General features: G+C 32.5%; 2 protein-coding genes and 1 pseudogene across 5 annotated transcripts; all 3 read right to left on the bottom strand.

Annotated features, from left to right (window-relative positions):
• Positions 1 to 4,576: 4,576 nt before the first annotated feature.
• On the bottom strand, positions 4,577 to 6,288 carry LOC144998343 (GDSL lipase-like; annotated as a pseudogene). Its single transcript, XR_013660264.1, has 4 exons — positions 5,897 to 6,288; positions 5,688 to 5,811; positions 5,044 to 5,265; positions 4,577 to 4,965 (listed from the first exon to the last, which is right to left on the bottom strand). The product of XR_013660264.1 is annotated as a GDSL lipase-like (transcript).
• Positions 6,289 to 8,302: 2,014 nt separating this feature from the next.
• On the bottom strand, positions 8,303 to 14,357 carry LOC145048278 (uncharacterized). 3 transcript variants are annotated; one of them, XM_078996734.1, is made up of 10 exons: positions 13,750 to 14,357; positions 13,538 to 13,662; positions 13,242 to 13,463; positions 12,914 to 13,163; positions 12,601 to 12,831; positions 9,690 to 9,887; positions 9,488 to 9,609; positions 9,209 to 9,406; positions 8,880 to 9,129; positions 8,303 to 8,799 (listed from the first exon to the last, which is right to left on the bottom strand). In XM_078996734.1, exons 1-10 carry the CDS (start codon positions 14,030 to 14,032, stop codon positions 8,513 to 8,515), a joined length of 2,166 nt encoding a protein of 721 aa, XP_078852860.1. In that variant the 5' UTR covers positions 14,033 to 14,357; the 3' UTR covers positions 8,303 to 8,512. The 3 variants fall into 3 exon arrangements, with proteins under 3 accessions (XP_078852860.1, XP_078852858.1, XP_078852859.1); XM_078996732.1 differs by having other exon boundaries at positions 13,538 to 14,357; XM_078996733.1 differs by having other exon boundaries at positions 9,714 to 9,887; positions 13,538 to 14,357.
• A 94-nt stretch (positions 14,358 to 14,451) lies between these two features.
• LOC145048280 (GDSL lipase-like) lies at positions 14,452 to 16,104 on the bottom strand. The gene is made up of 5 exons (XM_078996735.1): positions 15,824 to 16,104; positions 15,623 to 15,744; positions 15,317 to 15,538; positions 14,987 to 15,236; positions 14,452 to 14,895 (listed from the first exon to the last, which is right to left on the bottom strand). The coding sequence occupies exons 1-5, from the start codon at positions 16,083 to 16,085 to the stop codon at positions 14,627 to 14,629; spliced, it is 1,125 nt and encodes a 374-aa protein (XP_078852861.1). The 5' UTR covers positions 16,086 to 16,104; the 3' UTR covers positions 14,452 to 14,626.
• Between the last annotated feature and the right edge of the window lie 9,619 nt (positions 16,105 to 25,723).

Raw genomic sequence — 25,723 nt, 5'->3', positions numbered from 1 at the left:
ATAATCCTGGATCTACAAGCTTAAGCCACACCAAAGCAAACTCCAAGTGTTCCTTTTCCTTCAAACTACCCAAAAACACCACCAAAACTCACTTTCAAGCTCAAATATCATAAATGGAAATTAGGGTTTTGATCTTAGGGTGTAAGGGAGTGGAGGCTGACTAAAGGATACAACCAAGGCAACATAAGTTGTTTAAATAGGGCATAAACCCTGATTTTTAGGGTTTGACCATTCTTAGCGTACGCCCTGCGTACTCCCACATATGGCTAGCGTATACGGGCACCTCCACAACCGTCAAACGAGATAGTACGAAGGAACAAGAGGGTCAATTCCTTGAAGAGCTTAAATCAAATCAAATGGAAGGGGGTTGCGATCGAGAATCAATTAGAAAGAGAAGAGGGTTGCGATCTTTGGTGATTGTGTATGACGATTGAGGGTGAAGACTAAAAGAAGTGTAGCGATCGGTTTCTTGGGAGGGTACGAATTGAGTGTGAATCAACTTTAGAAGAAAAAAAAGAGATTTAATAAAGTCAATTTTTCTTGCTGGATGTTGGTATACACGAAGACAAACAATAAATCGAATGGGTTGTTATCTTTCATTCTTCTCCCAAAGTGAGTTTTTTGGTCTAAATGGTTACTATCACATGGTAAACCAACTATCACATGGTGAGAATGACTAAAAGAGCACGTTGTATCCTAGTTTAGGGACCCATAAAGTTCGACAAAATTTTAGGGACTGAATCGACCAACGCAACAAACTTTGTAGGGATTTTTTGTTATTTCCCCATTTAAATAACAAGAAATTTGAAATAGGGATGTCAATGGGGCAAACAGAACGGGGGTTGCAGCCCCCACCCCCACCCCCGAAATTCCTCTGTTCCCCCACCCTCGAAATTTTCAACCTCCTTACCCGCCCCCGCCCATGCCCTTGAATTCCTGGATTATCCTCGCCCCTTTTTGAGTTTGAGTTGTCTTTTTTTTTTTTGGGCTAAATAATTTTTTTGGGGCAAAAATAAGTTTTGTTTTTGGGGGGTAAAAGATACTATTTTTTAGGTAAAAAATAATTATTTATAGCATAATTTTACATGTTGAAAACAAAAATGTTATTACATCTTAAAAACATTATACTATCAACTTATAAAGATGGTATATAGTTGAATTTTAGAAGCTCAAAATGATTGTTATTATATATATATATATATATATATATATATATATATATATATATATATATATATATATATATATAATAACAATGATTTTGATACTGCAATATTTACAATCAATTTATGCATTAAAATCTTGTAAGTCATAAATTTAAAACTAAGGACTGGTCGTCTCTTAAATATATCAACATCGAACAAACTCTTCAAAAACAAGAATTAGTCAAAATTGAATCGATATTTCCTTACATTATTCAGTCGATTAAATAGGTCAACGGAGATACACTTTATACGTCATATCTTCTCTCAGATCTGTCAAAATGGTGCTACCTTAGATGGCTCACCATCGCCATCTCTCTAAAAAAAACTAAACTCCATCACCATGTTGCCATCCCCCATTTGTAAATATATCACCATAAAACCTAGATGAAGTCACATTCTCCGCTATTTTTTCCTTTAATGTTGTAATATTTACTATCATACAAGGATCATTTTAAAGTATATAAATGCTATTTTTTAATTAGTTTGATACTTCTCAGTGGCATTTAAGTGTTATTTTTCCTATAGGTTAAAAGTACGGGTGTTGGGAGAGCTCTAGACCGACATTTGTTTTTCCTCTGGCTCTCTTTATTGTTGCTACATGTAACTTAGTGAGCTTCTATCCATGAATCATTTTTGCTACCGATCCATGGTTTTCCCTTCACTTTTGTTCATATATTTGTGAGTTTCTCTATAGATAATGCTTTCGTGCATTTTAAAATAGATGCATGATGTATCCCCCTTTCATTTATAAATGTTCTGTTTTTAGCTACCAAATTAATTCTTTGGATTTATGTTATTTCATATATTTGTGTCCTTTCATATTTTATCAACACATCATAATCCTGCGTAGGTGATGATTTAGAAGTTGTAATTCATGAGGCAACTATATGCCAAAGTTTGAAGGGATGTTGGTTGACTACATATTTTAAAGGTTTGTAAACATAGTAATGATATTATCTTCCATAATTGATTTTAATCTTTGTAGATTAGGTAGTCAAATTTGTTACGTTGAAACTTTGAAAGAATGTGCATTACATGAAAGAAAAGTTAAAAGGACTTATTTTGACTTTTTGGTATTGTTTCATATGGGAACAACTTCCCATATTTTTATATGGAATCCTACAAATAGGATTTGTTATTTTTGGAAAGTACATTCAAGCCTTTTAGTTAATTTTAATGTTATATGATGGTGATTTCTATTTTTTGGACAAAACTACCTTTGCTTTAGGATTAATGTCTTTTGTATCTATTGGGATGAAGTGTAATATGGTATTCTGGCCTACATTGGACGATTTTTCCCTGAATGTTGATGTCACTGTTTCTTTTTGATGGGGTTATTCGGAATATGGAAACTGCTATATTTGGTATTTGATATTATTGTAATATATATTCTCTATTGATTTAAAATGAAATCAAATTAATTGGTACAAAGGATTAAGATATTATGATGGAAGATTTCTGGTGGCGTTTGGGGATATGTTTACTTAATCTAACCAGTTGAAAATGTCATTAAACGGAAGTTGTTGAAGATAAAGCAGAGTCTCGATGGTTAATTGAAACTTCATTCACTTTGGGTGATATTTATGGAGGTGTTATAAAACATTGCTGATGTCAAGGTTAAAATGGAGTGCTGAATAGTCAATGGATATATCACCTCTCAAATGACTGTGAAGTTGTTTCTCTTCATCATTTATAGATTTTGATGTCTTTATTTGTTTTACTCTTTTTAAAGTTGTTTATTTAGTTTAGGAAGAATTTCATATATGCCCTTCTTAAACTTCAAAATATCATATTTGCTCAACTTAATTTCTCAATATCATATTTACCCTTCGAAATATCATATTTGCCCAAATCCTTTTTTATAATGTTTTTAATATTTTATAATCATTTTTAATACCTTAGAATTATTATAATAATTAAAAATTTAAACATATTATCTTTATGTGTATGATAATCGAATGTGAACTTCTAAATTGTTTGAATGTCGCCCTCTTGACAAACAAAAAGATTCATCTCCAACCCTCTCTATGGAATGTATATTTTGATTGTTTAGTTTTTGTTGTTGTTGATTATTATCATGTTATAGATGGGGGGATGTTTTAGATATTATCATTGATATTTTGATTTTTAAAAAGTTCATATACGATATTTTGATATTTAATAAGGGCATATATGATATTTTGATGTTTAAAAAGTACATATATGATACTTTGAAATTTTATGAAGGGTAAATATGATATTTAGAAATTTTATGAAGTGTAAATTTGATATTTAAAAATTAAGTTTGGTAAATATGATATTTTGATGTTTAAAAATGGTATATATGAAATTATCACTTTAGTTTATTATGCTTAGTTTATGTAATTCTCTTTTGTTCTTTGGACTCTTTGTATCAGTCCAACTCCCTGTTAATATTTGTTACAAAATTTATGTTAAAAATATATTAAATCATGTAGTTGGCTTTATATTAAAAAGTTTGCATTAATTATGGTAATATCGTTTTACAATCATATATTACTAACTTAATAAAGATTGTAATTTTTTAAATTCATTTATTTTGAAATGTATTTTTTTAAAGCTTTCTGACAGATGTAAATAAATTTAAAATCATAATGGATATTAATTAAAAAATGATTAAACTATTTAAGATTCAAATCAAAATGGACCATTAGATAAAATCAAGGGTAAATTACACGGATTGTCTATATGGTAGGGTGTTTGGTTCCTAACAACTTCTTTTAATTTGGATCATCTATTCTAAAAAGACTGATTTAGTTCCGTTCTAAAAAGACCGATTCATCAAGACCAAGCGTGTAAGAAAAATATAAATATAAAGTAAGGACGATCCGAGTTAAAATAAATATAAAATAGAGATGGTCTGAATTAAACAAAAAATGTTATTAATCAAACATGCAGATTACCTTAAACTAGAAGGAGCATTATTGTAATTTACCCTAAAATCATTAATCCCTTTTTATAATATATTTGATGCAAATTCATTATTTATTGTGAAGTTAGATTTCATTAAAAAAAGATGCAAGGATGCTTAAAAGAGGCATAAAAGTTGTATGTTTTTTAGGTTTTTATAAAATTTCTATTTGTTTTTGTAACGTAGTTGAAAGATAAAAGTTACTTGATAGTTGGTTGTTGTTTCACATCCTATTAAGGTGAAAACAAAACTTTGAAAACCCATTAATTTTGAAATTGGTCTTGATAATGAAATATATTATTCAAAAAAAAAAATTAAAGTAAAAATGCAGCCACTAAAAACTAATTAAGGTAACAATTTCTTCATTTTTCGTTTAATCACAATTTTCTTAAGTTAACAATTATTTCTATAGCTTTTGTGTTAAAGACATTTAATCATTGTGGTAATGCGTTTTACCTAACTTCCTAACACATGCAATTTTTATGGTTATAAGAAAGGTAAGTACAATGTTATTATGAGTGGTATGTTGTTATTTGTAACAACGGAATTCAAAGCAATGAAACTCACTCATCTACGAGTACCATATTGTGAGAGGTTCTTCATCCGTTCGCTAAGAGCAGTCGAGTGATCATAGTTTGCATACATGAGTCCTTCAAATTGTTGTGTCAGCTGTTGTAATTTCTTGGAAAATGCGCGATTGTGTATACTCGATATTGTGTTAAGTTCTTCATTGCAGGTAGTGCCTGGCTGTTGTGCACGAACATAAGGCAAGAAACCTAATGGTGGGGTGGAAACAATACCAATCTTCCTCCCACCTTTTTCATAGATTCCCTTTTTATGTTAAGAAAAATGAGGTGTTTAAATATTAAGATAATTAATTAATTAAAAACGTAATTCCTGCTTAATTACCTTGAACACATCGGTCAAGTTTCCAATCACCATTCCCACATACTCCTCGTAATGAAGATTACTCAGGTTGTTGGCGGTGAGGTCTATATAGTCGTTGCATCCGCAGCTAAACAAGTAGACAACATTGGATAACAGTCGCTCAACTTTCACATCACCTAAATCTTTCCTATAACGTTTTTGTAAATTGGATAAATACTGTAGCTGTGTTTTGAGATCAAGTACCTACATTCAATTTGTTAAATGTTATTTTATAGTTATTTTGAATTATTATTTTTTAACATGTCATTTTATGAGTTTTTCTATTTTATTAAAATAGACATAATATTTTAATATAATAATTACAATAAATGTAGTAATAAATGAATATCAATTTCATTAATAAACTTACCTTTTAATTTCAAAATTCCTAAAATTAAAACTTATTAGTTTCTTTTATTTATTATTATTATTTTTTTTAATTTAAAAGATAAAAAAATATTTTCATTATAATAATTCATTATTTTTCTTATTTTCTTATAAATTCAAAATTCTTAAATATTTTAACATTTATATTTAGTTTTTTTTTAAGTTAACCCATATAATAGATGGCTCTTACGCCTAGTAAAATATATGAGAAAACTTAGATATGAAGATGGAATACATACCAATAATTTCGTATTGGTTTCAACTAAAGGACCACCTCCCTTGAAGCAAAGTTTGCTCCATATAGAAATTCATTATAATGGGTGTCGAGATACGCGGGAATGAGAGGCAATCCAGCATATTCAGCTGTCAACAAAAACAAAATCAAGAATAATAAGAAAGAAATTGAAAGAAAAAAAAAAGGATTGTCGATTGTTTGAGATGTTGTCACCGATGAAATCAGTGATGAGACGACCATTAGAGAATCTTCCACTTGGCGGATTGAAGTATGATTCTCCGTATGGCCAAAAATTCGCTTGGAAGCTCGGATCAGTGTTTATGTAGTTATTATTTCGAGGATCAAAAAGTGAATCTCCAAAAATAAAGAGCCCAACATGTTTGTTGAAATGCCCTTGAGAATTCTGGCAACCTGTAAAGAGGAGGAACAAACACAAAACAACAAGTCGGAATCCCAAATCGCTTTTAGCAACTGCCATATGTCTAAAGTTGATCATCTTCAACCTTCACTTCAAGACTTTGAGTAGTTAAATGTAGAGTAAAGAGCAAATTTGGTCTAGTTTGTTGTTTCCGTTGACTTTCATTTAAAGAGGAACATTTTTTAGTCCTTATCTCAACGTCGTTGTTATACAATTTTATATGAATTTAACCATTTAAGTATAATATACTTACCAAACTATTAGAAAACAAAGTAGGATCTTTATTTGGATAAAATATAGTTTGAATGAATTTAAAATGTTTATTACAATAAAAACGTCTTAATGTCTGTTATAACGAAAACAGAGTTTTTTCAACATTTTTGTGAAGTTCTAAAATGAAACATAGATCCATTGATGTTCAAAACATGTTCCATGCAACATCACAAACATGTTTTAAGAGTTAGGTTACAAACTATTGCAAAGGTAGGGCATGTTTGTCAGTATAATATATAAATAAGCATGTTATTAATTTTCTGTGAAATTTATGAAGATTATGATATGTAGTTTTTTCAAACACGTTAAATCGATACAATAAACATATTTTGTCGGTTGAAATCGAGTCTAAGGTGAATTTGGATAGTATGGCCATTACTATAAGGTGAATATTTTTCCATGAAAAATTCATACCGGAAAAGATAAGTTGGAGAACACGACGAATGATCATTTGGGAAAAACTTAATTTAACAATGATTTTAACAAACAAACAACATAAACCAATCTGTCAAAAATCAATTGAAAATTACTGACAAAATTCCTAAGAAAATTAAGGAAAATGCTTCTTTTCATTAAAATACTAATTATCTATCCGAAATAGCGACAAAATACCAACCAAAATCATTTTTTAAAGAGAAATAAAAAACTCTCCTACATTTTATTTCTACTATCTTTCTACCCACATTAAATGTTATCATGTGGATTAAAATATTATCAATTTTATCAAGGTTTGATATGGTAGAAGGATAAACAAGAATAAAATGTAAGAGGATATATATATATATATATATATATATATATATATATATATATATATATATATATATATATATATATATATATATATATATATATAAAACCTTACTTTCTTTGAAATCTATATGCATTTTCTAATTCTGGTGGAAGGCCCATTCGACATACATGACTACAAGCATAGACGTTTATTATTATTATTTTAGAGCAAATTATACTAATTGTTCTTGTGGTTTTGGGTTGATTTACATGTTTGATACTTAATTATTTTATTTTATTTTTTATTTTTTTTAACTTGGACTATCAGTTTTGTTTGGTATTTAATCTTTACCAGAAAAGTAATGATTGTTATACTTTATTAGCATTTTACTTTGTGTATGTATGTACTTGACTGTATGTGTGTATGTGTGTTTAGAAAGGGAAATATGGGTATTATGAAATTGTAGAAGATTATCAAGACCATTTCTATTAAGGTTTTAAACAGTTTATGTAAAAGTTAAAAAGTATATTGCTATTATTTATTTAAGTGAAATTAGGTTGCTACTAAAGTACTTACTATTCAGTAATGCGATTAATGCAATAAATAGGATGCTACACACTTTTATCATCATTCTAATTTTATTATAATCTAATTTGACAAACTTATTTATGTTTTATAAGTACAAAATCAATGGTTTCCCAAAACATTACTTTGATACAGGACTTCGGTAATTTGAAAAATGATTACACACTAAAGGTTGGTATACTACATTTATGGAAACCAACATCGGATTCAACCCCAAACATTCCTAAATCAATCAAAGTGATACTAATTGATGAGAAGGTATTTTCCATTTTTATAACATTTATTTACTTTATTGTAATTTTTTTATTTCTACGTTGATACTTTTTATACAAAACATACATTATTTATGTGAATATAGTACAAAAGTTCAAGCTAGCGTGTATCCAAGGGATTTCACAAGAGTGCAATTCAAACTTGTGGAAGATTATGCTATTTTGATAAAAATCCCCCACAATTGCCCCTAATAGAGCACCTTTTAAAATTAGTGATGTAAAATACAAAATAAACTTCTATAGCAACACATTTGTTGCTGGATGTTTGGACCTTCCTGAAGTTTTTTACGATTTTTTTTTTCTTACGAGACGTTCATTTCTGCAACAAGTCCATCTAATAATTCAATTGGTAACTTTTTTGCCTTATTCCGAACAAATAATATAAATACATCACATTTTCATATTATACTATATATGAGTTTATATCATGTGGACATATTCTTTCATATGCTTGTAGATGTTATTGGTGAAGTTGAACTGGAAGATAAACTGCTAGAGACTAGAAAAAACACGTTAGCACAGAAACTTGTCTTCAAGCTTGGGATGAACTAGTCCATGAATCTAGCAGCTAAGTTGGTATGTTGGACAATATCATTATGCATGCCTTGAAACAGGCTTTTTAAGTTGTAGGGTGATGCGACTTTGGAATCTCCTTCCCAATACAGCTTTGCGAATTGCAGGTTCGCTGCTTCAGTAGGATGAAAGGGATCGAACAATAAATAATCGTAAGGATTATCACACAATTCAAACTCTCGTGGTTCTCTCTTCCCTCCACAACTATTAATCGCTCGAAAAGGTCCAATACCACAACATGCACTGTTTCCTACCTTTAAACCTGCAAATCCATTCAAAGCCAAACAATAAATAATGATAGTTCGGTAATTTAATTAACGCGATGAAAAACAGGAGTACAACCATATTTTGATGGGTTTTTCATTCTATTCGTAATCTCAGTTTGGAGCTCGAACGTTGAATACATGAATCCTTCCCATTGTTGAGTCAGATCTTGCAGTTTCTTGGAAAGTGCGTTGTCGTGTAGACTTGATATGATGTTAAGTTTTTCATCGCAGGAATTGCCTGGTCGTGTTGCACGAATGGGTAGTAAACAGCCTAATGGTGTGAGCATATTGATTCCAATTTTCCTTCCTCCTTTTTCATGGATTGCCTTTTGAATTAAAACAAAAATAATTGAAAATATATATTGATGGAGGTAATTGGAAACATTATATATTTGTGTTAATTACCTTAAACACTTGCGTCAAGTTTCCGATCACCATTCCCACATACTCCTCCTGATATAAATTACTTTGATAGTCGTTGCTTCCACAACTGAACAAGTAAACGGCATCGGATAATAGCTGCTCGGCTTTCACATCACCTAAATTCTTCCTATACTGTTTCACTAAATCAGTGAAATATTGTAGCTGTGTCTTGAGTGTTATCTACATTTATTAATTTATATATGAAATCAATAGATGAGGAGAGATTCAATGGTAGAAACGAACAAAAGTATATCCACATACACTTGAAGGTAGTGTTTCATTTAATACGCCAGCTCCTGCGGATGCAAAGTTTGCTCCATACAGAAATTCATTATTATGGGGATCCAGATATGCAGGAATGAGAGGTAGTCCAGCAAACTCAGCTGTTAAGAGAAGGGAATTAATATAGGAATTTAAAAAGGAGAGTGATAGTTTGGTGGTGGTTTGAGATAGATATTGTCACCGATGAAATCTGGAATGATACGACCATCGGAGAATCTCCCACTTGGAGGATTGAAGTAGGATTCGCCATAGGGCCAAAAATTCGCTTGGAGATCAGTTGTAGTGTTTATGTAGTTGTTGTTTCCAGGATCAAAAAGTGAATCACCGAAAATGAAGAGGGCGACATGTTTGTTGACATGCCCCTGAGAACTCTCGCTACCTGTAAGGATCAACAGAGAAGAAACAACAAGAACTGAGATACTCAAATGGGTTTTTGCAAGAGCCATACGTATAAAGTTGATCTTATTGCCTTCCAGTTAAAGCATATTTAATTTAATAATGCATGAAAATTGGTGCATTTTATAAAAAGCTTTGCAAGAATTGTGTGTTTTGTAAAAATGGGGATTTGGATCCATACAGAAAATATGATTAATACGAAATTCATTTTACAACTTTAACCCTCTTATATCATATTATATTCAACACTTTATAGTTATAACTTATAATATCTAGTTTTTTTATTTACAATTTTAGTTCTGTGATACTTGTTTATTTTTTCTCAAGTTAACCGGTATATAGGCGTGAGCATTATAATCGGATATCCGGTTTTGGAACCGAATCGTCTTAGAACTGCCGGTTCCCGAACTAAAAGGTTCTTAAAGTTTAGGAACCGCCTTAAGCGGTTCCGGTTCCGGTTCTTATTTTATATATATATATATATATATATATATATATATATATATATATATATATATATATATATATATATATATATATATATATATATATATATATATATACATTTCTAGTGTCTTACAGTAATGCCTATTGATAATCAACATTATAGGTAGAACACGACATACCATATATATATATATATATATATATATATATATATATATATATATATATATATATATATATATATATATATATATATATATATATATATATAATGTTATGTTCTACCTTTAATGGTGATTACTAATAAACATTATTGTAAGTTACTAGAATGTAAGGTATTAGAAAAGTAATTTTTTAAATTTTAATATATAAAATTAAAAACTTAGTTAATAACTTTTGATATTCTACACTACTATGTTTTGTTCACAGAATTTTTTTAGATTTGATTTATGTTATTTATGTTGTTTAGATACATGACATTGAATTGAATAATAACATTTATACACTTATAAACTAAAAACAAAGGATATATACAATGAAAATATTTTTTTTTGCTTTTAAACATCATTTTATTATATATATATATATATATATATATATATATATATATATATATATATATATATATATATATATATATATATTATCTTATGTTCTACCTTTAATGGTGATTACTAATAAACATTACTGTAAGGTACTAGAAAAGTAATTTTTAAAATTTTAATATATAAAATTAAAAACTTAGTTAATAACTTTTAATATTCTACACGTCTATGTTTTGTTCACAATTAACGAATTTTTTTAGATTTGATTTATGTTAGTTATGTTGTTTAGGTACATGACATTGAATTGAATGATAATAGTTATACACTTATAAACTAAAAACCAACCATAATTTAGGATATATACAATGAAGATATTTTTTTTGCTTTTAAACATCATTTTATAATACTTATAATTTAAAAGGTAAGCCATGAAGTTATAACTTTTTCATAATATAATTTTTTATTTCTTAAAAATAAGATGCCGGGTACCTGAAATCGGAACCGGTTCCGACGGTTCTGGGAGCGTTTCCAGATCTTTATGAACTGATGCAACTGGTTCAGGTTCCAAAATTACAGGAACCGCCGGTTTCAGTTCCGGTTCCGATTCCTATAAAATTAGGTGGGTACCCACCTTTGCTCACATTTAGGTTTATAGATTATAAAATTTTCAGTATATTTGAAGCAATTATGACTGAAATACTTTGTAGCTAATCATATTGTTAAAATCAATGAATAACCTAATTCATGAACTTCTACAGTGAGTCTCCGATGCATAGGATAGGATAGGATAATTGTTTGAAGCAAGTCCTTAGTAAGTATATTTGTTATATAATTAAAAAAATAAAAGAACTTGTGTAATTTTTTAAGGATTTCATTTTATTTCAATAGGATAAATTACATAAATCGGTTCAGAGTTATAGTAACAGCCACCCGTGCTAGATTTTGTGACCACATGACCATCATTTTAGCATTAATAGAAATTGGTATGGTGACATTAGCAAAATCTTTTCTAACGCGATTGTTTAATCATTAGTTTAGTCTTTAGACAGTCGCTATCGGAATCATATCTTAAATTTAAACAACAAACACTTTGAAATAGAAATGTCAACCGGGGCAAACGGGACGAGGGTTGTAGCTCCAACCCCCACTCCTGAAATTCCCCTTTCCCCCGCCCTCAAAATCTTCAACGTCTCTACCCCCCCCCCCCCCCCCCCCCCCCCCCTTGAATTCCTGGATTACCCTCGTCCCTGATTGATTTTAGATTTTTTTTTTGCTAAAATAAGTTATTTTTTTTTCGGGCAAATGAAACTATTTTTTAGGTAAAAAATAATTTTTTATAACATAATCTTACATGTTGAAAACAAAAATATTATAATATCTCAAAAACGTTATACTAACAACTTATAAATATAATAGTATAATTGAATTTTAGAAGATCAAATTATTGTTATATATATATATATATATATATATATATATATATATATATATATATATATATATATATATATATATATATATATATATATATATATATATATATAAACCGGACCACATTGGGGCTTGGGACGTGACTACTACCCCTGTCACGTCTCCAAAATTAAAACGGAGGTTAACCAAGCCTCTAATATTTTTAACAAATATCATTCATACAAAATCGGGATCCTACGTGTTGGAGTCGCATTGGACATTTTGACATCCTACCATGAAACAAGGATTTTAAATTGTAAGGTGATGTGACTTTGGAATCTCCATTCCAAAAAAGCTCTGCGAATTGGCGGCATGCGGCTTCACTAGGATGAGGGGCATCGAAGAAGACATAACCGTCAGGATTATCACACAATTCAAACTCTCCTAGTCCTCTTTTGCCTCCACAACTATAAATCCCTCGTAAAGGACCACTACCACAACACGAACTGTCTCCTACCTTAAAACCTGCACATCCATCAAATTCCAACCATGATTCATATGATACTTCATGAATTCAAAGCAATGAAACTCACTCAGCTACGAGTACCATATTTTGATGGGTTCTTCATTCGTTCGCTAAGAGCAGTCGAATGATCATAGTTTGCAAACATGAATCCTTCAAATTGTTGTGTCAACTCTTGTAATTTCTTGGAAAATGCGCGATTGTGTAGACTAGATATTGTGTTAAGTTCTTGGTTGCAGGTATTGCCTGGCTGTTGTGCACGAACATAAGGCAAGCAACCTAATTGTGGGATCGTACCAATACCGATCTTCCTCCCACCTTTTTCATAGATTCCCTTTTTAAGTTAAGGAAAAAAAATTGTTTAAATATTAAGGTAATTAATTTATTAGAAACGTAATTCCTGTTTAATTACCTTGAACACATTGGTCAAGTTTCCAATCACCGTTCCCACGTATTCCTCGTAATGAAGATTACTTAGGTTGTTGGAGGTGAGGACTAGATAGTCGTTGCATCCGCAGCTAAACAAGTAGACAGCATCGGACAACAGCTGCTCGGTTTTCACATCACCTAAATCTTTCCTATAACGTTTTTCTAAATCAGAGAAATATTGTAGTTGTGTTTTGAGATCAAGTACCTACATCCATTAACTTATATATGAAATCAATATATGAGAAAACACAATTATGGATATGAAGAAGGGATACATACGAAATTTTTCGTATTGGTTTCAACTAAGGCACCAGCGCCCCCTGAAGCAAAGTTTGCTCCATACAGAAATTCATTATAATGGGGGTCGAGATACGCAGGAATGAGAGGCAATCCAGCATATTCAGCTGTCAACAGAAACAAAATCAAGAATAATAGGAAAGATATTGAAAGAAAGAAAGAAAAAGATTGGCGGTTGTTTGAGATATTGTCACCGATGAAATCAGAGATGAGACGACCATTAGAGAATCTTCCACTTGGCGGATTGAAGTATGATTCTCCATATGGCCAAAAATTCGCTTGGAAGCCCGGATCAATGTTTATGTAGTTATTGTTTCCAGGATCGAAAAGTGAATCTCCAAAAATGAAGAGCGCAACATGTTTGTTGAAATGCCGTTGAGAACTCTCGCAACCTATTAAGAGTAGGAACAAACACAAAACAACAAGTCGGAATCCCAAATCGCTGTTAGCAACTGCCATATGTCTGAAGCTGATCATCTTCAACCTTCACTTTGAGTAGTTAAATTTAGAGTAAAGAGCAAAATTTGGTCTAGTTGTTGTCCTTGACTCTGATATAAAAAGGAACATTTTTAGTCCTTATCTCAATGTAGTTTGTCTACTACTTTATATGAATTTAACCATTTAAGTATAACAGACTTACCAAACTATTAGAAAAAAAAAGTAGGATCTTTAGATGGATTAAATATAGTTTGAATGAATTTTAAATGTTTATTACATTAAAACGTCTTAATGTCTGTTAAAACCAAAACATAGTTTTTTAAACATTTTTGTGAAGGTTCTAAAGTGAAACATGGATCCATTGATGTTCAAAACATGTTTCATGCAACATCACAAACATGTTTTTAAGAGTTAGGTTACAAACTATTGAAAAGGTAGGGCATGCATGTTTTTCAATATAATATATAAATAAGCATGTTATTAATTTTCTGTGAAATTCATCCAAATGTAGATACAAAAATTAAATACGCAAAGCTGAACTTGTAGCTAAAGACTAGAATAAACACGAGAGCACAAAATTAAACTTGTCTTTAAACCTTGCTCAACTAGTCCTCTATAAATATAAATACTTATCTATTGGGTGGTATGTTGAATGATATCAACATACGTAACTTGAAACAAGCTTTTTAAATTATAGGGTGATGTGACTTTGGAATCTCCCTCCCAAAACAGCTCTGCCAATTGAAGGTTCGCTGCTTCAGTAGGATGATAGGGATCGAACAATAAATAATCGTTAGGGTTATCACACAGTTCAAACTCTCGTGTTTCTCTCTTCCCTCCACAACTATTAATCGCTCGAAAAGGTCCAGTACCACAACATGCACTGTTTCCTACCTTTAAACCTGCAAATCCATTCAAATCCTAGCAATGAATTAAACGATGATAGTTCATGATCAATTTAATTAAAGCAATGAAACTCAGGAGTACTATAACCATATTTTGATGGGTTTTTCATCCGTTTGGTAATCTCAATCTGGAGCTCGAACTTTGAATACATGAATCCTTCCCATTGTTGCGTCAGATCTTGCAGTTTTTTGGAAAGTGCTTTATCGTGTAGACTTGATATGATGTTAAGTTCTTGATCGCATGTATTGTCTGGCCTTTCTGCACGAACTGGTAGCAAACAGCCTAAGGGTGTGAGCGTAGTGATTCCGATTTTCCTTCCTCCTTTTTCATGGATTACCTTTTTTAATTAAATCAAAAGATGATTGAGGTTATGTAGTTTGAATATATTGATCAATGTGATTGGAAAGTGTTAATTACCTTGAACACTTGAGTCAAGTTTCCGATCACCATTTCCACGTACTCGTCATAAAGAAGACTACTTTCGTTTCTTTCAAGGAGGAACTGATAATCGTTGCTTCCGCAACTGAACAAGAAGACAGCATCGGACAATAGCTGCTCGGCTTTCACATCACCTAATTTCTTCCTATAATATTTCACTAAATCGGTGAAATACTGTAGCTGTGTCGTGAGCTTGACTGCCTACATTCATTAATTCATGATATATGAAATCAATAGATGAGGAGGAGATTCAATGGTAGAAACGAAGAAGGTATTTACACATACAATTGTAGGTTGAGTTTCATCTAATACACCAGATCCCGCTGATGCAAAGTTTGCTCCATACAGAAATTCATTATTATTGGGGTCGAGATATGCTGGAATGAGAGGCAATCCAGCAAACTCAGCTGTTAATGGAAGGGAATTAAGTTAGGGATAAGAAAGCGATCGATTTATAATAGAGAGTGAGAGTTTGGTGGTTATTACCGATGAAATCAGGAATGATACGGCCATCGGAGAATCTTCCGGTTGGTGGATGGAAGTATGATTCGCCATAAGGCCAAAAATTCGCTTGGAGCTCAGTAGTAGTGTTTATGTAGTTGTTGTTTCCAGGATCGAAAAGTGAATCACCGAAAATGAAGAGTGCAACATGTTTGTTGAAATGCACCTGAGAACTCTCGCAACCGGTAAGGATCAACAGACAAGAAACAACAAGTGAGATAACCAAATGGCTTTTTGCAAGAGCCATGTATGTCTAAAGTTGGATCTTATAGCTTCGCATTGAGTATTTATATTGCCTTCCATTTAAAGCATATATTTAAATGGTGAAATAGTCAAATTATGGACTAGAATTTTTTTGAAAAATGGGTTGTTTCTAAAAAGCTTTGCAAGAATGTTTTTTTTTTTTTTTTTTTTTTTGTGTGTGTTTTATAAAAATGTGCTTTGGATCCACTTCGAAGATAGGATTAATACATATAATTTCTTTTACTATAATCTCTTTTACAATATTTAAATGTATACCTTCTCCATATTTATACATTTTTTCGATATTTAAATGTATACACTCTCCATATTTATACATATAATCTCTTTTACTAAAAATATATTTTTAAAGTTTATATATAACTTTTAATGATTTATATTGCTAAAAGTATCTTATTAATGCCTACAAATCAGTATCAATATTAAATATATTTAAAATTATATATATCAAATGAATGAATGTAGGATGATTATTAGAAATGTATAAATAATAAATTCATATATAACTAGTGCATGAGAATTGTTAAATCCAAAGATAACAATATGTAAAATCTACATAAACAATAATTGTGGAAGCCAAAATAAAAAATGTCATAGTTCATTTGATAACTCTTAAAATGTTTTAGAATGATGTTATATATATAGTTAAGAATGATGCATTATTTCGCTTCATGAAGGGTGACGAACCAACTTTTATTGTTTTATATATTTTTAGGCATAAAATATGATATGCACAATTTAAAATTTTGGTTTATGCACATGTTGGATTTTAACATATGAACAAATCGATATTGCACACCTCACAAGTGACTTGTCCTTAGATATGATGAATTATCTAGCCGAGAATCGAATTTGTGTTGAAATTGAAAGAACAATATTGCATCCTATAAATACTAGCTCTGTAGATCATGTTTGTAATTTTGAAGTACCAATTCCTTTGCCTAATGATGATAGAGAGTAGGTAGATAATAACTTTGATTTTGATGAGCCTAACTCTCAGTGGAATAGCCGGTAAATAAGAAAGATTGGGGGTGTCGCCATTGATGCAAGTGACATCCTAGTTAAGAACTTTATAAATGATGTTGGAAATATAGGAGTTGATTGCATCCAATACTTTGAGGAAAACATTCATATAGATCTTTGGAAGGAACACTACTAGAAAAAAAGGTGTTTTCCTACGGATAATAGCTACGGAAAATTTCCGTAGCTAATTAGCTACGAAATGGCTACGGATTAGCTAAAGAATGAGACGCCCTAATTTAGTAACGGAATAGCTACGGAATCGCTACGGAATAACTTCGGATACAATTTCGTAGGTATTCCGTAGCTAATTAGCTATGGGATAGTTACGACATCACTACGAATGCTACTCCGTAGCCATTCTGTAGCTAATTAGCTTCGGAATAGCTACGGAATAGTTACGGATGTTAACCCGTAGCTATTCCGTAGTTAATTAGCTACAAAATGGCTACGGAATAGCTACGGATATAATATTAAACCATTAAATGAATAAAGGATCTCGAAGGTGCAAACGACTGTATCAATACTATTAATGACTATAAGTTGTTGAAAATAAAGATAATCGTGTATAATAGAGGTGATGAAAAAAATGAAGAGAAAAAAATGAAGAGAAAAAAACGATGTTTAATGCCCGGAAAATCAAAAATAATAAAATCCGTAGCAACTCCGTAGCTAATTAGCTACGGATTAGCTACAGAATTTTTTTATTTTCTATTTTTCGCGCACAAACATTGTTTTTTTCGCTTCGCTTTTTTTACACCTCTACTATACATGATTATCTATACTTTCACCAACTTATAGATATTAATAACATTCATAAAGTTGTGTGGACCTTCGTGATCAAGTATTCGTTTCATAGTTTTAACAATGTAATTACTATACTTTTTACCAAATTGTGATGAATTTATTTTTGTATATGTATATTTACATACATGAAAGAGTTGTGGTATATGTGTACGTGTATGTGTGTTTTTATACGTGTTTGTGCGTATTTATATGTGAATGTAGATCATATGCGTGTTAAACCATTAAACGAGTAATGGATCTCGTATGTGCACACAACTTTATGAATAATATTAATAGCTATAAGTTGGTGAAAATAGGGATAATCATGTATAATAGAGGTGTGAAAAAAACGAAGCGGAAAAAATGACGTTTGGTGTCCGAAAAACTGAAAATAAGAATTATCCGTAGCTAATTCGCTACGGATTAGCTACAGATAATTCCTATTTTCAGTTTTTCGGGCACCAAACGTCGTTTTTTTCACACCTCTATTATACATGATTATATCTAGTTTCACCAACTTTTAGCTATTAATATCATTCATAAAATCTTGCGCACCTTCGGGATCAAGTACTCGTTTAATGGTTTAACAATATAATAACTATATTTTTCACCAACTTGTGATGGATTTATGTTTGTATACATGAATGAGTTGTGGTATATATGTATGTGTATATGTGTATGTATGCGTTTTTGTGAGTATTTATATGTGAATGTAGATGATAAGCATTAGAGTTTTAAACCATTAAACGTGTAATGGATCCCGTATGTGCACACGACTTTATGAATGACATTAATAGCTAAAAGTTTTTGAAAATAGAGATAATCATGTATAATAGAGGTGTGAAAAAAACGAAGCGGAAAAAACGACTTTTGGTGCCCGAAATATCGAAAATAAGAATTATCCGTAGCTAATCCGTAGCTAATTAGCTACGGAATTCTAACGGAAATAATAATAATAATAATAATAATAATAATAATAATAATAATAATAATAATAAGAAGAAGAAGAAGAAGATGTTTAAATAGAATAGTCAAGCATGTTGGTATGGATGCGGCATGCCTGGCCGGTTGGTAAGTTTGTGGTATTGTACGTAGGCAACCCGAGTTCGAATCCCACCCACGTTTTTTTTGCAGGCCGTAGCTAACGGTAGCTAATCCGTAGCAGATTCCGAAGCTGGGCCGTAGCAAATCGGTCGCTAAACGGGTCCATTTCTCACTGTTTACAACCTACCCCCTTGGTTGGCTTTTAAACATCAATACATACAACTTCCATTGATTATTCCTAGGAAGAAGAGTCCCGGACAGAATTTGGATGTTTTTTTACAACCTTTGGTGGACGAGTTGAAGATGTTGTTCACAGATGGCATTGAAACTTATGACGCTCATCGAAAGACCAATTTTCAGATGAAGGTTCTACTTCTATGGATAGTTAGTGACTTCCCTGCTTATGCAATGTTGTCCGGATGGAGCACTCATGGTAATTTAGCCTGTCCATATTGCATGCACCAAACAAAATCATTTCGACTTTCCAACGGACAAAAACCGTGTTGGTTTGACTGTCACAGAAAACATCTACCCGAAAGACACGTATTCCGAAATAATACAGTTAATTTCTTAAAAGGCAAGAAAGTGAAGGGTCATGAAGTGCCTGTTCCATATCCAACCGAAGAATATATTTGGGAGAAAATCCAACATTTTCCCACTGTATACAACGGTACTCCCTATGGTCCAAATTATATAAAACCAAAAGGTTTTGGTATTACACATAACTGGGTAAAGAAGAGCATCTTTTGGGAGCTTCCATATTTGCGTCACCTGTTGATCCGACACAACCTCGATTTGATTCATGTTGCGAAGAATTTTTTTGAAAATATGTTTCATATTTCGATGGGTACCCCAAAGTCCAAAGACAATATGAAGGCAAGAGAGGATATTGAGATGCTATGTGACCGACCTATACTAAACCCCATTAGGGACAACAATAGGAAGCCTAGGAAGAACCCTGGAAAGTACACATTGACAAAGGAACAAGTTAAAAAGTATGTGATTGGTTGAAAGAACTAAAATTTCCTGACGGATATGCATGAAATATAGGTAATTGTGTAAACACCAAAGATTACAGTTTTTGTGGTTTCAAAAGCCATGACTGTCATGTGTTTATGCAACGGTTGCTTCCCCTAGCTATAAGAGGTTTTGTTCCAAAAAAGATATATGAGGCCATATCAGAGATATCCATGTACTTTCGAGTATTGTGCTCGAAAACGTTGCATCTTCAGGACTTGTTCGATATGAAACGTTGTATTGTTCAGACCATGTGCAAGTTGGAGCAAATATACCCTCCTAGCTTCTTTGATTCCATGGAACACCTGGTCATACATTTAGCTGATGAAGCTATTGTTGGTGGTCCGGTACATTACAGATGGATGTACCAATACGAGAGGTAATATCCCTGTTTTAATACTATATATAGTATTTTTAAAGTTATTTCTGGTATTCCTAACACATCGTCCATACATTATAATATAGGAAACTAGGCATAATTAAAAGAAGAATCAGGAACAAAGCACGAGTTGAGGGTTCAATAGTCAATGAACATCTAGTGAATGAACTCGCTACCTATTGTTCGTTATATTTTGACCCGACGATTGAGACACGCCATAATCGAGAAGCGCGGAATTTTGCACCACAAAGTCACAGGTTTTCGAGTGGTGGAGCTCCACTTAGCATCTTTGTCGTCCCATCAAGAAGATTATATGAAAAAAGTGGAAAACGAAAACCCTTAAGTGATAAAGTCCTTCACAAGGCGCACACTTACATATTACTTAATTGTAAAGAAGTTAACCCTTACATCATCGAGTTTGATGAAATGGTCATAAGAACGAATCCAAATGAATCAGTTTCTGATTTAAGAGATAAATACTTTGCTGAATGGTTTGAGGACAGAGTAAGTAGAACCAGTTCAATCGTATTGATAATTATTAATGCATCGTTAACCAACACAATGTATGTATGTTTTCAATGTAGATAATGTATAAGACACCCGATGGAAGTGCAACACACTTAGAAGTTATAGCTACGAAACCATCGAGACATGCTTGTTTTCACAATGGGTATTTTGTAAATGGTTATAAGTTCCACACTCAACAATACGGTGAGGGTCGTGCGACAAAAAACTTTGGAGTATGTGTTAGAGGGGAGACGTATAATGCCGAACAAGAGTCAGACTACTACGGCATATTGCAAGAGATCTTAGAGATCGAGTATTATAGCAGCGGACCTTCGACTGTTGTACTGTTTAATTGTATTTGGTTTGATAACAAAGACGGTGTAATAGTTAACAAAAACAAGTTGGTCGATGTCAAACCCAAATCTCGACTTCAAACTGACGATCCTTTTTGTTTGGCATCACAAGCTGAACAAGTATTTTATACACCATACCCTTCAATGTCAAATGAGACGAAAGATAAGTGGGCGGTTATCAAAACAAAACCAAGAGGGGTATTTGAAGTCACCAAAGCTGAAATGGAAGCAGATGAAGTATTTCAGGTTGAAGAACGGTTTGAGTCACCCCTTACTGTAACTCGTGTGGAACCGCTATGCCTAGCCTCAACTATAAATACATATGAGCAAATATCTGATGAAGCAAATGAGAGAATTGAGGAGGAAGACGAAGAAGTGGAAGATTTTGAAGACGGAGGTGATGAAAATGATTTTTATTATTCAGAAGAAGAATTTGAAGACGAAGATGATGGGGACGAATGTTAGGAGCATTGTCTTTTGTTGATGTTAGGAGCATTGTATTTTGTTTATGTTAGGAGCATTGTCATTTTGAAGACTGTTGTACTGTTTAAACGTTGTTTTGTTAATGATTTTGATTTGGATATCCGGTTGTTTTAAACATTTGTTTTGTCATGACTTATCAATCTTATATTATATATCTGACCATTCTTGTTCTCTTAAATGCAGCATGTCAGGTAATCGACGCAAGGATAAAGGCCATAGTACCAACACTTCTTCTAGCAGTGTGGGGCATAGGAGGGGGGAGGGTTATCCCCTAATTCTACCGACGAGCCACGTTATAGGACATCACTCATACCAATTGATATGCCGATAGTGACAGGAGTCACAGGCTCCAACAGTCAGGGTGCCATCAATGAACAAACCGACATGGCTGATCCTTTAGCAGATTTGGCTGGGATTCTTCGCCATCAGGGTCGAGGGCTGGGTCATATGTCCCAACTCATACAGATAGATTATAGGCTCCAATCCCCACAAATGGGTTATACACCTTAGTTTCCAAATACAGGTGTTGAGTTTCCGACCCCACAAACGGTTTTGAGGCCGGGTGGTCGTGATGGATTTGAGGAGTACTATTTTGAGGGTGCAGATGCATAGACAACCTTTCGGTCGCCACAGACCCCGCACACGCCACGGCCACCGAACACGCCACCGACGCCGCATGGCTCCACCTCTAGAGGTGTTACAGGAGGCCACGACTCGAATGCGAGTGATTTTCAGGAGTCTTCGTTGCCCCTCATCAGCCGAAAAGGGAGAAAGTTAGTGTTTTCATATTTTAAAATTTTAATTTTTGATGTTATAATTCTACTTATATAGTTCTTTTCAATGTAGGTTTGGGTCTAGGAAAATCCATAGCACGTGTATTAGTCTCTATTGGGATAATATGGATCATCCGTGGCCCCGATTTAGTGATATTCCCAATGAGGCCCTTTTGCAGATGTTTTCGCGTTTCAAGGCAATATATTAAATATAAATTATTGTATCTTATACTCATTTGTTTTTACTTTGTATTTTTAGATTTACTTTTTATTTTTTTACAGACCATGTACAGGTGGAATTCACTAGAGAATAGTAACATATTTGATGCCTTCAAGTGTGTCCTCAAGGATAGATACAGGGATCGGATGAAGCATATCAGGATTAAATCTGGGGAAATGGCACGAAATGATGGGAAACCCGTCCCCTTAGGTCATTGTACCTACTACAAAGGGATGCATGACTACCTCCCTAGGCGCGTACCGAAGAATGTGTGGCGATGTTTGTGTGATGTAATGGATATGATACTTTATTATCTATTTTGTTGAATTTTAATCTCCTATTGTATTAGTATCCTTATATATATTTTTTCTTTTCACAGAATTGGTCGACAGATAAGTGGAGAAAGAATTCAAAAATTGCTCAGCAGAACCGCAAAGTCGCAGATGCTAATGGGTCGACAGCTAGGCACACCGCGGGTAGTATAGGATTTGACGAGCACCGTAACAACTTAGTAAGTATCATAATTATAAATTTTATTATCTTATTTTTTTAACAATAACTACATCAACTATACTTTGTATTTTTATGTAGGAAAAGATGATGGGTAAACCACCGACACAATTTGATGTTTTCATCAAGACGTATGGCACAGCTGAGGCGAAAAAAAGATATTTTGCGGGAGATCATGAAAATCTCGAATATTGCTCACTAACTGCCAAAGAAGCACAAGTAACTTATCTTTTATCATTTATATATATATATATATATATATATATATATATATATATATATATTGATTGTCTTAGTATTTTTGTACATGACAATGATACTTTTTTGGTAATTTGTAGGAGATGTATCTATAGGAGATGGCCCAAAAACACAGAGAAGACTCTTCAAACCATAAAGATGATGCGAGGGTATGGGAGGAAATTCAACTTAGGAGAAAAGGAAAGAAGAAGGGTGATATCTATGGCATAGGAGCATCAGATATACATTTTGTGAAACTGGGACACCGTCTTCCCAATCCACCCAATCGGATAGTACACAACAAGAGGTATGTTGTTATGGTTTAAACGTTAATTAGTATGTTGATAATATTGATATAATAAACTAAAGTACATTGCTAATATTGTTTAACTATTGCATTGTGTTGCCATTTTTTTAGGTTGATAGGTTGCGTGCACAAGTTTCTACCATGGAACAACAGCAACAACAAATGGAAATGGTTATGAGGATGATGAATATGTCTGGAAATCAACCCCGTGCTCCCCTTGATAATCCACCTGAGGACAATTGATAAGTATTTTGGAACAATTTAGTTTGTAAACATTTCATATTGTTTGTTTTGTTAAGTAGTGCTTACTTTTGTAAGATATTTTGGATAATGGATTGGAATGTGTCAAACTTGGTATGACGGACGTTTTTTGGTGTATTTTATATGGTATTTGGGACAAATGTGAATTGAATGTGGTATTTGACAAAAAATTGGAAAATTTTAAATTAATTTTTTTTAAATAAAATGAAGTTAGCTACGGAATTGCTACGGATTTCCGTAGCTATTTACTTTCATAGCGATTCCGTAGCTGTTTTGTTCCGTAGCTATTCTGTAGCTATTTTGTTCCGTAGCTATTCCGTAGCTATTTGTAGACGTAGCTATTCCGTAGCTATTTTCTTCCGTAGCTATATAGTGCCGTAACTATTCCGTAGGAAATCCGTAGCTATAATTTAGCCACGGGCCATTATACTACAGCCAATTTTCCGTAGCAATTACGTAGCTATCCGCTTATAGCTATGGAATAGCTACGGATTGTGCCGTAGCTATTGCACCAATTTTCTAGTAGTGGAATTAGAAAATAAAAATCGACTAGCAATGTCATTTGAATGTAAGTTACATGTGAAAAGGAAGTAACACTTTGGCCCATTGCCTAAAATAAAGAGTTTAATGTTTAGGAAAGATGAATAGCAAATGGGTAGAAAAATGTACGACTACAGGAGATGAAGGAAAAAACTCTAATTCTATGCACCATGCACAATCTTGTCAATAGTATATTCATGTAATTAAGAAGAAAGGTCATCGCAGGTGGCATATTACATGTTGGGTAGATGTACATAACTATTTTGGATCTTCCATTGACACTACTAACGTAAATTTGAAATTTACAACAAGCACCTCATACATCCTTCAGTAAATTGGAAAATTTGTTGCTTATTCAATGAAACATATACAAGTAAATATTAAAAATAGTCTGAATGTTGATGTTTCTTATTAGAATGTGTGGCATGGTATCTGAAAATAAATAAAGTCTATTTATAGCACTTGGGAGAGTAACTTTTTTCATGTCACACCCTAAAACCAAGAATGGTGGAATACGTTCTGGGGTGGAGGACGTCATGCACAGTATCGTAACAATTGCATAATAGTAAAAACAAGCGACAACAACCATTGCATTAATATAGTGATTTTAAATACAAACGTGTTCTGTACAGTTAAAAGACACCAAAAGTATAACAAAAATAAAAGATGGGTCTTGTATATGCTCCATCTTCTCAAAAGCTGCACCAGTACCTGTCTATCTTTGACCTAAGGATACAAGTTATTTTGAAAACGAGTATTAGCATAAAGCTAGTGAGTTCATAAGATTTTAGTGTCATTTCTTGTATAAAAGTGTTTACAATCATGTAATATAAAAGCTGTAATAAATGGTGAGAGTAGTAGAAATCCCTAGAAAATCCTATTTTTCCAGGATGATATAGTTGTAAGATAAATCCTTTGAGTGTGTAAAAGTAATTTCATTGAAACTTTCGGTGTTAAAAATAAGGTAATAAATTTCATACAAGTAACGTAGATGCGTAAAAGTATCGGTGGTTGACTGTAGTAGTGTTGCAACTTCAATATATATGTATTTATTTACTTCGGGAAATTTGCTTAGACTTTAATTCTTAGTGTGTTAATTTGGGTATGGATGTGAATTCTCATGTAACCAAACTGAGTGACTATAGAGGTTCCAATAACCTTCCCAGTTATCCGTAGTGTAGTGATGT

This window comes from Lactuca saligna, chromosome 5, assembly GCF_052625555.1.
Source record: "Lactuca saligna cultivar CGN05327 chromosome 5, ASM5262555v1, whole genome shotgun sequence".
Lineage (NCBI taxonomy): Eukaryota > Viridiplantae > Streptophyta > Magnoliopsida > Asterales > Asteraceae > Lactuca > Lactuca saligna.
This window is presented reverse-complemented; position numbering and strand designations above follow the sequence as displayed.